We start from the raw sequence: 13,220 nt of genomic DNA on the forward strand, positions 1-13,220 counted from the left end.
CACCCGCCCCAACAATTCTGAAAGGTAGCCAAGCATAAGGCAAAGCCAAAGCCTTAATATCTTTGACATAGTGTATAAAAAAATGCAGTGTGTAGGCTACTGTTGGAGTCCATTCGTGGTTTTGCAGCTTATACTTGTTCAAAAATGATAAATAGGCGACAGTTTCAGTTGCTGAAATCTGAAACATTGTATATCAACACCTTTTATGTAAATGGTATTATATGACATCTTGGCTGTGCAGTAAGAAATGAATGCATTTGTGTGATGGGAAAACCAAAGCATATTCACTTATGAAGCCTGAACCCGACATAAGAACAAATGTGTGGATGAAAAAAAACCTTGGAGCCATCGTTGAGCTGAAGGGTTGTAGCTGACGGTGCGTTGGTAGCCTAGAGAGGGGAAGTCATTTCTCTCTCTGCCTGACTTCCTCCCACACAGCAGGTAGCAGCCTCTTTTTGGCATAATTACATCCAGACCCGAAGAGTGTTTTTGTTTTTCCAAAATCGGCCAAAGTCCACTTCCTCAAGACATTTTCAAAGAAAGTTGAGAGGATTGCAGAAGACATTATGTTGCAGAAACATTATCCTCATTGCAAATGAGCTGCATGCACCGAACCTGCGTCATAAAACAGACAATATTCTAAAGGGGGAGCTAAATCATCTCTGCCTGTCGTCCATAACAGCCTCACTTGCGGCGCACACCGATTTGTCCTTTACTTTCATTAGAATTGCAAAGTTTGGAGTCCAGCCATGACTGCCGCTAATAGGAAAATGCATAACGTATGAGAGGACAGATGAGCCTCCCTCCCTCTCCCATTTCTCCTCCTCCTCCCCCTCCACCACATAAGTAATGCGTAATGAAATTAAATCTTGTGATGTTCCTGTTTATGGTGGGAGGGATGATAGTCAGTAAAAAAAATTTAAAAAAATGTTCTATTATATCAGAATCAGGATATCTGATGGGATGGTTGTTTACATCTGGATCTATGCCACTTGACAATAAAAACAGTGGTAAAAGGGTCAATGAGGGGTGACTGGCAAAGGGTCCAGAGGAAATAAATGTGTTTAACACATTAATTTGTATAGTTTTTGTGTGGTTTATATGCTGAACACCCGTTTTTATATTTAGTATTAGGCATTGTGTTAAACGTGATTTTGAGTCTGCAGGTACCGGTATGTAAAGTATCTGACAAGTAGCCTATGACTTTTTCCAATAAAAAAAGAAGACAGGTAGGCTACTGGTGCAACAGGGTGTATTGCTCCTTTTCTTTCAAGCAAACACCAGCCGGGGCTGTCGACCAAAAATCAACAGCAACACGTTTTACTAATTCAAACTTCATTCGTCTCGTTTCGCTGTGTTTGCATTCATTTGTCATTATTAACTTTCCCGTTTTGCCGTGTGACGATATGCGCATTGCGCAAGCGCGATATTTTCTCACAGCTGTCGGGATCGGGTGGAGATGTGAACTATCTTGCCCATATACTATCTTTGTCAGGACCAACAGCTGGGTGGAACTCCGACAAAAAAAAAAGTTGCTTCAATGACATTTTCTACAGGGATGTCAGTTTGAACGTGAGACAAGCTAGCTGTTGTATTACGTGTTTATTTCCCCCGCGGTGCCATGGATTTTAATGTTAAGCGGTTAGCTGCAGACGCCGGTACTTTCCTGAGCCGTGCGGTACAAGTAAGTTTGGCCATCTTTTTCGTGGAAGTTGTTGCTAACCAACGTTAGCTGCTAGCTTAATCAGTCAGGTAGCTAGCGTTAGCTCGCATGACAAACGGCTAATGATTTTGGGGTTGTCAAGTAGCCGGCTATCATCTGAGAGATAATGTTACCTCCTTTAAAGTTGGCTGTAGTTACAGGAGTGTTTTTTTTATATCTGTGCCCGCCACAACCGACTCTATTACAGCTAACACTAACCTCACAGTTATTCAACATAACCATCAAAGCAGGCCTCGGAGACTAGATAGCGCTATCAACATTAGCGTTAGCAGTTACAAAAAGTGTAAGTTTGTCCGTCTAGTTCGCTGACATTAGATGGCGTTTCCTATCAAACACGTCTCGCATGACACCCCAAGGCAAGAGTTTACGTGCCCGCTGTAACCGGATGTTTTCTTTTTCAGTTTACAGAAGAGAAACTTGGCCAGGCTGAAAAGACAGAATTGGATGCTCATTTGGAGAACCTTTTGGTCAGAGCTGAGAACACGAAGGCATGGACAGAAAGGATTATGAAGCAGACGGAAGTCTTACTACAGCCCAACCCAAGTAAGACCAATATTGACTCTGCGATGAACTGGACTCACAAACAAAACGCTGACACACAACCCCTTTTCCAGAGCAGCCTAGGGAAGGTACCCAATCTATGTTCCTCCTCCAGGAGGAAAAATCACCAAACCCCATTCATAAGTCTTTCAACTTAATGTCAGTGTTCTGCTATATTCACCATAGATGTGATCCACTCAAAGGTGTACATTTCAACACAACTAGGATTGGTTTACATGTGTTAACAAATCCTACCAGATGCACTGAAGATGAGCTCAAGGGTTAAAAAAGGCCCGCATTAAGGATCTGTACATGTTTGCCAGTAAGAAGTGCTTTGCTGTTATACCTCTGAGATGGTGTTTGACATACATCAGTAGGTAGGATGTCTGTGAAGTCTGTAAGCTCAGCTGTGCATCCTCCTCTGTTCACACCACAATGCCATATTGCTATAGCAATATGGCAAACAAGCACAGGGGGACCAGCTGCAGGTTAGTCTTGTGTAATGGTTAGATATGTAAACTGGATTTTCTTCTACTTTTTCCTCTGTACATCTGTACAGCATACCACCGATATGCTGAATGTGATGGTCAGTGTCCACGTGATAACTTTTTTTTGTCATGGTTGCCGTTAGGGGAGCTTCTATTTTAATCTACAAATGTAAGGCAGGCTGTTTGGACTCACTGTCCTCTTGTCAACTGCCTAGATTTGGCTCCCTCACTGTAGTCTTATGACTTTGTAATTACATTTTCTTGTTGCAACCTGCAGATGTCCGGCTAGAAGAGTTTGTGTATGAGAAACTGGAGAAAAAAGCCCCTACGCGAATGAACAACCATGAGCTGCTGGGCCAGTCCATGATTGAGTCAGGAAGTGAATTTGGTCCTGGCACTGCCTATGGTGAGTGATTACCCTAAACTGCCTGACAAACTTGAGATAAACCTTTATTAGCCCCACAGTGGGAGCATTTACAGGGTTAAATCAGCAAGAGAGGATAGTGCAAATAACAAAAACCCATGCAATATTCTGCTAAACTGTAGTTTATAGCATCTTTTCAAAAGAAAATCTGATTCAAGTCGATGGTTGACGAACACAAGGTACACAAACACAAAGTATTTAGGCCTTTGTTGAGACTGGAGCCACATTGTTTTTCGAGTGAATCTGTGTTTGTGTGCTGCGGACCATTACAGGAAATGCTCTCATAAAATGTGGGGAAACGGAGAAGCAAATTGGCGGGGCAGAACGGGAGTTAATCCAAAGTGCCGCCATCAACTTCCTGACACCTTTCAGAAACTTTCTAGAGGGTGACTTCAAAACCATCCTGGTGAGTTGGACTGGGTTCTACAGGTCTTGAATCACTTTCACTATCACTTTTCACTGAACTTTGCACTTTTATCTGGAACTGAGTCACAGCACTAACGGCTGTAAAGTGCAGAGGAGTTTAGTCTTGATGACGGTCCCTTTCTATTTTGCAGCCTCTCTAATCAGAAATCATATTGAACTTAAAAGATAATTAACTCTACGTTGTCCAAAGTTTATTATTATTGTGTGAAGGAAAATTACAAAAGGGCGAAACAGGTTCAGATCTATTTGAATAAATTATAGAAACCGGTTCAGACAGTACTACGATAGGATTTCCTTTAACAGGTGAACTACAACACTTGGCATTTTAAGAACACTGTTTTTTTCCTCATTCATTCCTTCTAAAATCAATTTGCTGTTCACAATGTGGATTTGGTGACTTGAAGGCATTAAAGCCGATCTTCAGATTGCATATCTACTAATTGTCAGCCGTTACCGCAAAGCAGATTTGAAGCAAACCACACTCAGACCACCTCCTCCGAGTATGGGGTCTGAGTTTGTTTGGAGGTCTGAAAGGGACAAGTGAGCCTTAGTTATGCAGCCATAGCACTTCTTAAATCTTTTCTCTGGCTGACCATTGTGAGGCATCTGTAGAGCAGCAGCCACTGCAGATATTATTGTATCTTCGGCTACAGCGTCGTTTAGTGAGTGGCGATGGCCTACTTCAACATATGGGCATTCAGAGTTTGATGCTCATGTAACTTGCACCACTAGACCTTTTATCAAATGCCTCCAGACAGTCTGCACATTTAACGTGCAGTGCTAAGAATCTTCTAAAATACTTTATCTATCATAAAATGAGTCAGGACAGAGAATGCACGGAAATTACGATGATACATGGTGCGCAAAGAATTTGATTTTCTGAAGGGTTTATTGTTTTATGTGTCCAGAAAGAAAGGAAGCTACTGCAGGTCAAACGTTTGGATTTGGATGCAGCTAAAACCAGGCTAAAGAAAGCCAGGATGAGTGATGCCAGAGCTGCGGTAAGACTCACACACCGACACACACACACACACACACACACACCATCACAATCATGATTTTTGTCATGCATCTGGATGTCTTTCGGTCATTTTAATGCTGATTAATGAACAGCGTTAATGCATTCTGCTTTCTATAAAATCATTAGCCAATTTCCTTTCAGAGCAAGAAAAGCTGTGTGGGTGTAGGCTGCTGTCTGTCTGTCTGAAATCACACAAGTCATAACCCACACCGAGTTACACAACATGTAGCGGGTCATTTCATCTCCTGTGACTTACATGCAATCACATGAGCAGCTATGGGAACGTTAGACTTCCCCTTTCCTGCACAGTTGTTTTCTTTCTGTGATGTACCCTTTTTCATCTGCCATCTGGGCCGAATTTCTCTTTTTCTTTGCTTCTACATGCTTACATGTGTATAAAGGCTGCTAGTGTGCTCAAATGAAAAAATGTAGAAAGAAATCATGTTATGTCATGTCTTTAAGAAAAATGAACACTTGACATACAGTGTGATACTAAAGATTACTAAAGCATTTTGAAACATATGGTTTTCAACTTTGTAAAGTTAGCCAAATTCCAAATAACTAAAACCAAAATGATCCAGTTTAAGTGTGGAGGTCGAAAGGCAGAAACTGTTCGACTTGTTAAAATGCTAAACGTAACTGCAGAATTAAACATATTAATAGCCTGGTACAAAAAATGGTTTTGGTTCTCTATGCCTCATGTCCCTGTTCATGAGAACTGTACCGGGGTGAGTTTTTGTTGAACTCTCCTGTTTAAAATTATATTAAGGCTTAAATTTAGGCATAATTAAGAGCGTGACCACAGGTGGGTGCTGTCTCAGGTCTTCTCTGCTGCGTCACCTGGGCCATCAGGGTGGTCAGAAGTGACTACTTTTTACAGTGACCTCTGCTACTGGTATTATTGTACTATGAAGCACAACATGTCAACCAAAGTAACCTAAATGAGCATATATAGACATATCTAGATAAAGAGATGCAAAAAAAAAAAAAAAAATGAAGCCTACAATCCATGTAACTGGAACTTGAAGCTTCTTAACTGTTTGATTTTGTTTAAAGTTGCAGATTGTCTGTCGTGACTCTGCCAGGCAATTCTCCCATTGATCAATGTCTAAAGATGCAATCTCTCGTACGTCTCCTTTATGTAAGAGTGGATGATGGATGTACTTGTAAGACAGTTGATGAGACGAAAACTCAAATAAGCTGCTGATATTCCACAACTACTCGAAGCAATATCACTAAACGATACAAGGTCAGACTCATAGATGGACAATAAAACGCAGGGCAACAACCCAGCAATGCAATTTGGCTGCAGTCTTCAGAGCAACTTGAGCACATTTTCCACAAATGCTTAAAGAAACTCTAGAAGAGACCCAGTCAGCCTAATTTCCATCTATGACTTTATTCCCCTTGGCAAGTTATCCCTCTAGCTTCTTAACATGCCCATTCAAGCATTTGGCTTTTCCAAATAGCAGGGTTGTCTAGTGGTCTAATACTTTGTTTAATCCACAAACAGACATGTGTCCTGTCAACAATATCGGAGTGAACTTATTGACTCGTGGGAAATGAAGAGTGTTGCCTAAATACAGGAGGTGTAAATGGTAGTTTCGGCTGGTTAGCGTCCCCTTTAATCTTGGTTTGATGGCGGGTACACAGATCACAGGCGGCCTGGGGTGGTTTTGTTGCGTGGAAGCCGAGGGATGAGAAACACGTACGCGCTGCATGGTCACAGTCCTGCTGCCTTTCTACAGAGTGTGGTTTTGTGGAAGCATGCCGCCGCCTCGTCCTCCCACAAACACAGAGTGTAAGGATGTGTTGTGTTGGCTGCGGCAGCAGCTGTAGCTCTAACTACTGTGTCACTGTTTTTAAAACGCAAAGCAGCAGATGTGAGCAGAGGAAGTGACAGAGGTGAGTGGAATGTTGGAGCCATCTTTTGAATTGAACACACACACAAACACACAGCAAACCCCCTGGTAGCGGTGTCAACAGCTGCTGTCTGTAGTTTTCTCTGTCTCCTCCATGACACTGCTGTCGTCCCTCGTGGAAAATCCTCAGTCCTTATAGACCTGAGTCCCACAAGAACCAAACCTGGTAGATGTTCCCTCTTTGGCTATAATGTAAGCTGTTCAGAGCTCAGGACAGTAACACCATTGTCCCTGTCAGTCTCAACTCAGGGCCTGTGTTTATTGGACTCTTTTAGGAAGTCTCAACAAGCCATTGTTCCACAGGTCTCTTCTTGAATATGTTGGCTCAACATGAGGAAAGGGAAGCATTTCCCTCAGGACAGAAAAACAAAAACTTGTCCTGATGTGCCTCTGATTTCCCTGGTCTTGACCCACTGAAGTCACGTCAAATGCACATAAACAGGCTACCATCACTTGTGGTTGATTGAAGTGTTATTTTATTGTTTTGTGTAACTCTTTAAGTACAGTTTAAAACATTGTAATTGATTGTTGTTTTTACCACATGACACAAAGACTTGACTCAAATACAGATAATAATAGCATCAGAGGTGGCAATACATATTGGTCTCCTTTTCAAAAAGGAGATATCTGCAAACTGCTTTTAAAACATTGATGTCATTTTGTCTGTAAAACACTAAGACATTTAAACCTGATTCTGCTCTCCTTGGATCATCGTCATTTTTGCAACGCAGGCATGTTTGGTGATGTTGTTCTATAAAAAAACTAGGTTTGGTTCTGTCATTCTCAGGCAGAGCAAGAGTTGAGGATGACCCAGAGCGAGTTCGACCGGCAGGCAGAGATCACCCGACTGCTGCTCGAAGGCGTCAGCAGCACCCACGTATGTAGTCCAGCTCAGCACCACACAGCACACCCTCCAGGTTTCAACACATGGGTGTTGAAAGGCCTTTCCTCTTTCATGCTTCTGCTTTAATAAACATTCACTCACTGACCAAAATAACAATGGATTTGAGTTCTAATGGTTTTTAGAAGCTAAAACTTGGATCAAAAACGGATTTTTGTGTGTAAAGTGGATAGAGCTACCATTTATGATGACAAAAAAGCAAATCTAACCTTAAAAGTAGTAAAATAGTTAGGCCAAGAAATCTATTGAATTGTCATTTTGTAAAACGTACGTGTTTAAAGTGTGATTAGAGAGCAGTGATGCTTGCAGGGTTCTCCTCTTCAGTATTCGTCTCCTCGTGTGTCCACAGGCACACCACCTACGCTGTCTGAATGACTTTGTGGAGGCCCAGACTACGTACTACGCACAGTGTTACCAATACATGGTGGATCTCCAAAAGCAGCTGGGAAGGTGAAATCCCACCGTCACCTTTTTATTGGTTTTGTTCCGGATAGCTCCATATTATTATATATAAAATATTTTATTTGTATTTATGATAATCTTTATTTCAAGAAAGGAGGGCAATGTAGAATGAATCCAGAATGTTGTTCTGTGTAATTAAAATCAAAGCAGTGCAGAGTCCATGTAGGGTTGTGTAAACGTATCACTTTTCTGTTGAAAGAGGAAAATGACTCATACTTGCTCCATCAGTGGTGAGGTCACACAGAAGACAACTTTATCTAATTCTTACAGAGAGGGAGAGAATATTGGACTGGTAAATAATCTCCTGCATGAGTGAAGAGCACTGAATCACCAGCTCTGCTCCGGGGTGGCACAGCAGTGTGTGCAGTTGCCGGTGTTTATCATCTCCGCTTCCTCCCTCCAGTTTCCCAACGTCATTCTCCAACAACAACCAATCGTCAGCGTCGGGCGGCGCCAGCATCTCGGTGCCCACCATCCCGGTGTCGGCCTCCCTGCCCAGCGTGTCTGGGGGCCACAGCAGCGCCGCGGCATCGGGCGGATTCAACGAATTACGGAGCTCCAACGGCAGCCGCAAAGCCCGAGTGCTCTACGACTACGATGCTGCCAGCAGCAGCGAGCTTTCCCTGCTGGCTGATGAGGTGAGCCTGAAGAAATCATTGCTTCATTCTGTCTCATCACTGTGGATAAAAACTTCAGATTTTGAGATGATATTATATATAAATAATATACTATGATTAAGTATTACTTTGTATATTGACTGCAGTGCACATTTTTTGATATTGCTCAAACCATTTTTTGTAGTTTATTATCCAATTTCATTTTAATATAAGAATCAACATTTTACCTTCCAAAATGATGTAGCAGAGTCTGAACCCAAGCTGCGGTGGGGAACTTCCTGTATAGTAACGGAACATGTAACCCCTCCTTTTCCTGGAAAAGCACCGAACTGTCCACTACGAGCCTGTGGTTGACTTAACAATGAACCAGCATTACCTCATTTATTCTAATACTCACATTCAGGAACATTTTTCCAGTCTGCCCTCGCTTTTGGTGAGCCAACTGTGTGGTCTGAACCGCCTTTGATAATAACGGGATTTATATCCAAGCACTTCATACATTTGGTGTCTTTGACAAGTGGAAAGAGTTTAATGAGCGCTACATAATGGACTGACATGTAAGCGTTTGCTGAGTGGGTTACATTGGCAGTGACAACGGAGCTTAGAGTGTACAGTTTGTTTTTTAATAGAAACTGAATCCCTCTGCAGGTGATCGTAGTCAGCAGCGTCGCAGGAATGGATTCAGACTGGCTGATGGGCGAGCGTGGCAACCAGAAGGGCAAAGTGCCAATCACCTACCTGGAGTTGCTTAACTGAGACCCCCTCCCCCATCCCCCATTCCCCAGCCCTCTGTAACCAGCTGTGATCTCATATTTATATTGTGTTGCAGGTACAGGCCTCACTTCCTCTTCCATTCAGTCATTTTACAATGAGTTATATTTCTATGAAAAGGAGTCTCAGTTTTAGCAGACTTGAGCTGGAGAAAAGAAACGGATCCGCTGATGTGTTTGTATGCAACTGCAGTACATTTCTAAAAACCTGCTTCCATGCCTTTGTGTTTGATGCCATGCAACGTGTGCCAGAACATCTCCCTACATGTAACTTTAAAAAAAAAGAAAAAAACGTTTTGGTTTGTTTACAATATATATCTCAGATGGTGACCTAAATGCTTTTAATGGGAGGGTTTAATCATCTTCCTCGATGCAAGCTTTTTCAAGTAGTGAGACAGTAGACACATTTTTTTTTTAAATACAAAAATGCACTTCAGTTGAAAGTGCAGAGTGATGCTGATTATTCAGTCTTATTTTTTGGTAATCTTACAGTGCAGTAGCTGTTATGGTTGTCCAAAGTATGAATTGTTCTTTTATATAATTAAGTATTTTACGTCAGCCTTATTCACATGTAGCCAACTGGACAGACTGTAAGCCATTGTTCCAATACATTTGAGTGACGTGAGAGGAGTAACCTGCTGATAGCCAAGCAGTTACAAAACTCAGATGCCAGACATCATTAAGTGCCTATCACAGAGAATCTGACTTTCTAAATTTGTCTTTTTTGCAGCTACACCAGCAGTATTGAGACCGTTAATTCAGTCTCCTCTCTAAGTATTGAGCCACAATACTTATATGTACATTATCGACAATTGGAAACCAACATTTCCACGTTTCTTTAACCAGAAGACGGATGTTATCTCTGATTAAATTATTCATTTCTGTATTGTTCAGAAATACAAAATTTGTGACATGTTTATTGTCTCTTGCGTTAGTCGACTTTGTGTTTACTATGAAAGCGCCTTTTAAGTAAAAAATATTTTTCATTTTTTTATATTACTAACACCAGTTTCCCCTAAACCTTCATATTAACTCATTTTGAGAGAAAAAAAAAACATATTGTTCCATTCTGGGAGATAAAAGTATATTATTCCATGCTTGCTTATTGTTTTGTGTGTAACTGATAAGAAGCATAAACTTGTAAAATAAATACACCATTAAATAAGAACATATCCCTGTTTTCTTTCCCTCTTTTTTTTTTTTAATTACGTATCTACTTTTTTTTGTTAAAGCACATGTTTGCTCGTTGGGGAGTAAAATGTGACGTTCACAGCTGGCTTCATTGTTGATTGTTCTTGATTTCTGGTCGAACCACTAGAGGGCAGCACAGGTAACATCATTGTCTACTGTGAAATGTAAACGTTGCACACACACATTCTACTGAAGAAATGCTTTTAATTTGGTGGAAACGTGAGAATGAGATATTACAGAGGTGAAGATCATATCTGATGCACGAACACTTTTGAAAGCTGCCATTTTAGACCCAGTAGTAGTAGCGCTGGTTAAAAAAAAACCAGTACATTACATAACTAAATAGTGTGCAATCAAAAACAGGAAACTGGAATTAAACATTTTCCAGAAAGAAATTGCATTTGATACTCCTACAAATATATTTCCAAAACCATTTTCTCAGTAAAACACTTGCATGTCGACCTACATAAATACTTTAGGACTACAAAAATCGATAGGGTTGCTTCTGTAGTGGAATGACACAATTCACATTAAAGAAATCAAATTAGTTCCTTTTTTTTCACCAAATCATTGTTAAGTCACTCCTGAAATCTTAATGTTGGCACATTCAACAAGAGTTTGGTGAGTGTATAAGAGTATGTAGCCTCTGGCCTGACCTATCTTTGGCTCTCTCCTCACCCATCCCCCAGTGATTCCACAACTCCTAGTGGAGCTTCATGCTGCAGTGCAGCTGTGGACCAGAAACCCAACAAATCCCCAGAAAATAACTAAACGCTGACCCAGTTTGACAGAATTTCTTCATTTACAGAAGATGTAAATGGTAGGGACACCCATGGGATCCTGTTCTGGGTCGAGTCTCCACGGTTATATTGGCCTCGCTTCTCTCTGACCACAGCTTCAGAAAATGAGTAAAACCTACGGCGAAATTTGTTCTTCTGCATTCTGCCATTAATCACTTTCAGCAGTGTTGAGGCAGCTGCACAGTTAACTCATGGTGAGCCCTTCCTGGCTAAACTTAAAGTCCAGTGCCTCATCCTCGCCTGGTGTTAGAGCAGGAAGGGTTAAGAGGAAGTGGAGTATTTCAAACCGCCTGTTGACTAAGACGCTGCCTGTACGTCAGTTTACATGGGACAATATTATCTTTTCCTGCACGTACCCTGCGTCAGAGACATCAACCACTAACTCTTTGACCTTACCTCTGTTAGCGTTTACCCAAAGAGTTACGAGGAGTGCAATAATGACAGAAAAGTCAAATATTTGAGGGTGATATTGGCGTGAGTGTCACTTATCAGCTGTACATTATTCTGCGTTCTGAAACCTGACTGACTTTTCTAATCTTTCACGTCTTAAAATAACCTGCTTTGATAAAGCAACCCTTAAACCGGTTCACACAACAGATGAGTGATCCTGAGAGAAAAAACACTTCCTCTTTTATCAGTCCTTATTTTTCTTTCATACATGGCACGGAGACAACATGTTGACATCTGCCATTTTAGGCGTCCTTAAGCTCATCTGAAAATTTCAACTTCCACATTCCTTTTGACAGTACTGAAAGTGATGCGACTGTTTGAAGACAAAATGACTGTGGGTGCAAAAAACGATTTTCTAGCGGCTGTCATCGACAAAAGATAAACTGCTGCTTATCTGATGTGCTGAAAGGCCAGTTCAAACTGTAATTGGGTAACAGGTTGCCACCATATTCTCAATATCAAAGACATTTTGTAACGATTGAGAAGGCTGTGTGGGTTGTTTTTTTTCAACCATACGAGCAGCTAGGCTCTATGGATGCCAACGCTGGTTGGGCAGTATGCCCAAATACTTGGTATACCGAATGGTAGCCATCATTGGAAGCCATTTGGAAATGGGCAACACTTTAAAAAAATACTGGGCATGTGATTGGATGAACCGACTGTCAATCAAATTCTTACTGAACCCAGTTGGGAGAAGAAGGAGAACACCTTTTCCCTCAAAAGGCCTTTGCTTTCAGTGAAGAAATACTCTCCAGTTCTAGTACTTGCTGTCCTCTATATTTATCATGAAACACACTATGTATGCCTGCTGCACTCATACATACAGTGGTGTGAAAAAGTATTTGCCCCCTTCCTGCTTTCTTCTTTTTTGCATGTTTGTCACACTTAAATGTTTCAGATCATCAAACAAATTTTAATATAAGGCAAGGATAACTCAAGTAAACACAAAATGCAGTTTTTAAATGAAGGTTTGTATTATAAAGGGAGAAAAAAATCCAAACCTACATGGCCCTGTGTGAAAAAGTATTTGCCCCTCCAGTTAAAACATAACTTAACTAAGATTTATCACTTCAAGGTTCAATTTCTCTAGCCACCCCCAGGCCTGATTACTGCCACACCAGTTCCCAATCAAGAATTCACTTAAATTGGACCTGCCTGACAAAGTGAAGCTCCTCAAAAGCAAGACATCATGGTGAAAACCAAAGAAATTCAGGAACAAATGAGAAAGAAAGCAATTGAGATCTATCAGTCTGGAAAAGGTTATAAAGCCATTTCTAAAGCTTTGAGACTCAAGAGAACCACAGTGAGAGCCATAATCCACAAATGGCGAATACATGACACCGTGATGAGCCTTCCCAGGAGTGGCCGGCCGACCAAAATGACGCCAAGAGTGCAGCGACGACTCATCCAAGAGGTGACAAAAGACCCCAGAACAACATCAAAAGAACTGCAGGCCTCACTTGCATCAATTAAGGTCAATGTTCA

At 41.3% G+C, this 13,220-nt stretch overlaps 1 protein-coding gene across 1 annotated transcript; it reads left to right on the plus strand.

The window, feature by feature from the left end:
- The first annotated feature begins 1,447 nt into the window (after positions 1-1,447).
- On the plus strand, positions 1,448-10,474 carry sh3glb1a (SH3-domain GRB2-like endophilin B1a). The gene is made up of 9 exons (XM_084034091.1): positions 1,448-1,684; positions 2,125-2,266; positions 3,029-3,157; positions 3,448-3,581; positions 4,510-4,602; positions 7,332-7,421; positions 7,795-7,895; positions 8,311-8,545; positions 9,173-10,474. Exons 1-9 carry the CDS (start codon positions 1,622-1,624, stop codon positions 9,278-9,280), a joined length of 1,095 nt encoding a protein of 364 aa, XP_083890217.1. The 5' UTR covers positions 1,448-1,621; the 3' UTR covers positions 9,281-10,474.
- The last annotated feature ends 2,746 nt before the right edge of the window (positions 10,475-13,220 follow it).

Source organism: Eutrigla gurnardus, assembly GCF_963514095.1.
Source record: "Eutrigla gurnardus genome assembly, chromosome: 18".
Classification (NCBI taxonomy): Eukaryota; Metazoa; Chordata; class Actinopteri; order Perciformes; family Triglidae; genus Eutrigla; species Eutrigla gurnardus.

Excerpts from the sequence above, each read along its gene's own strand:
- sh3glb1a (XM_084034091.1), top strand. The coding sequence starts at position 1,622 with ATGGATTTTAATGTTAAGCGGTTAGCTGCAGACGCCGGTACTTTCCTG. Across the intron at positions 7,422-7,794 it reads AAGGCGTCAGCAGCACCCAC|GCACACCACCTACGCTGTCT; the intron begins GTATGTAGTCCA and ends GTGTGTCCACAG. Across the intron at positions 7,896-8,310 it reads CTCCAAAAGCAGCTGGGAAG|TTTCCCAACGTCATTCTCCA; the intron begins GTGAAATCCCAC and ends TCCTCCCTCCAG.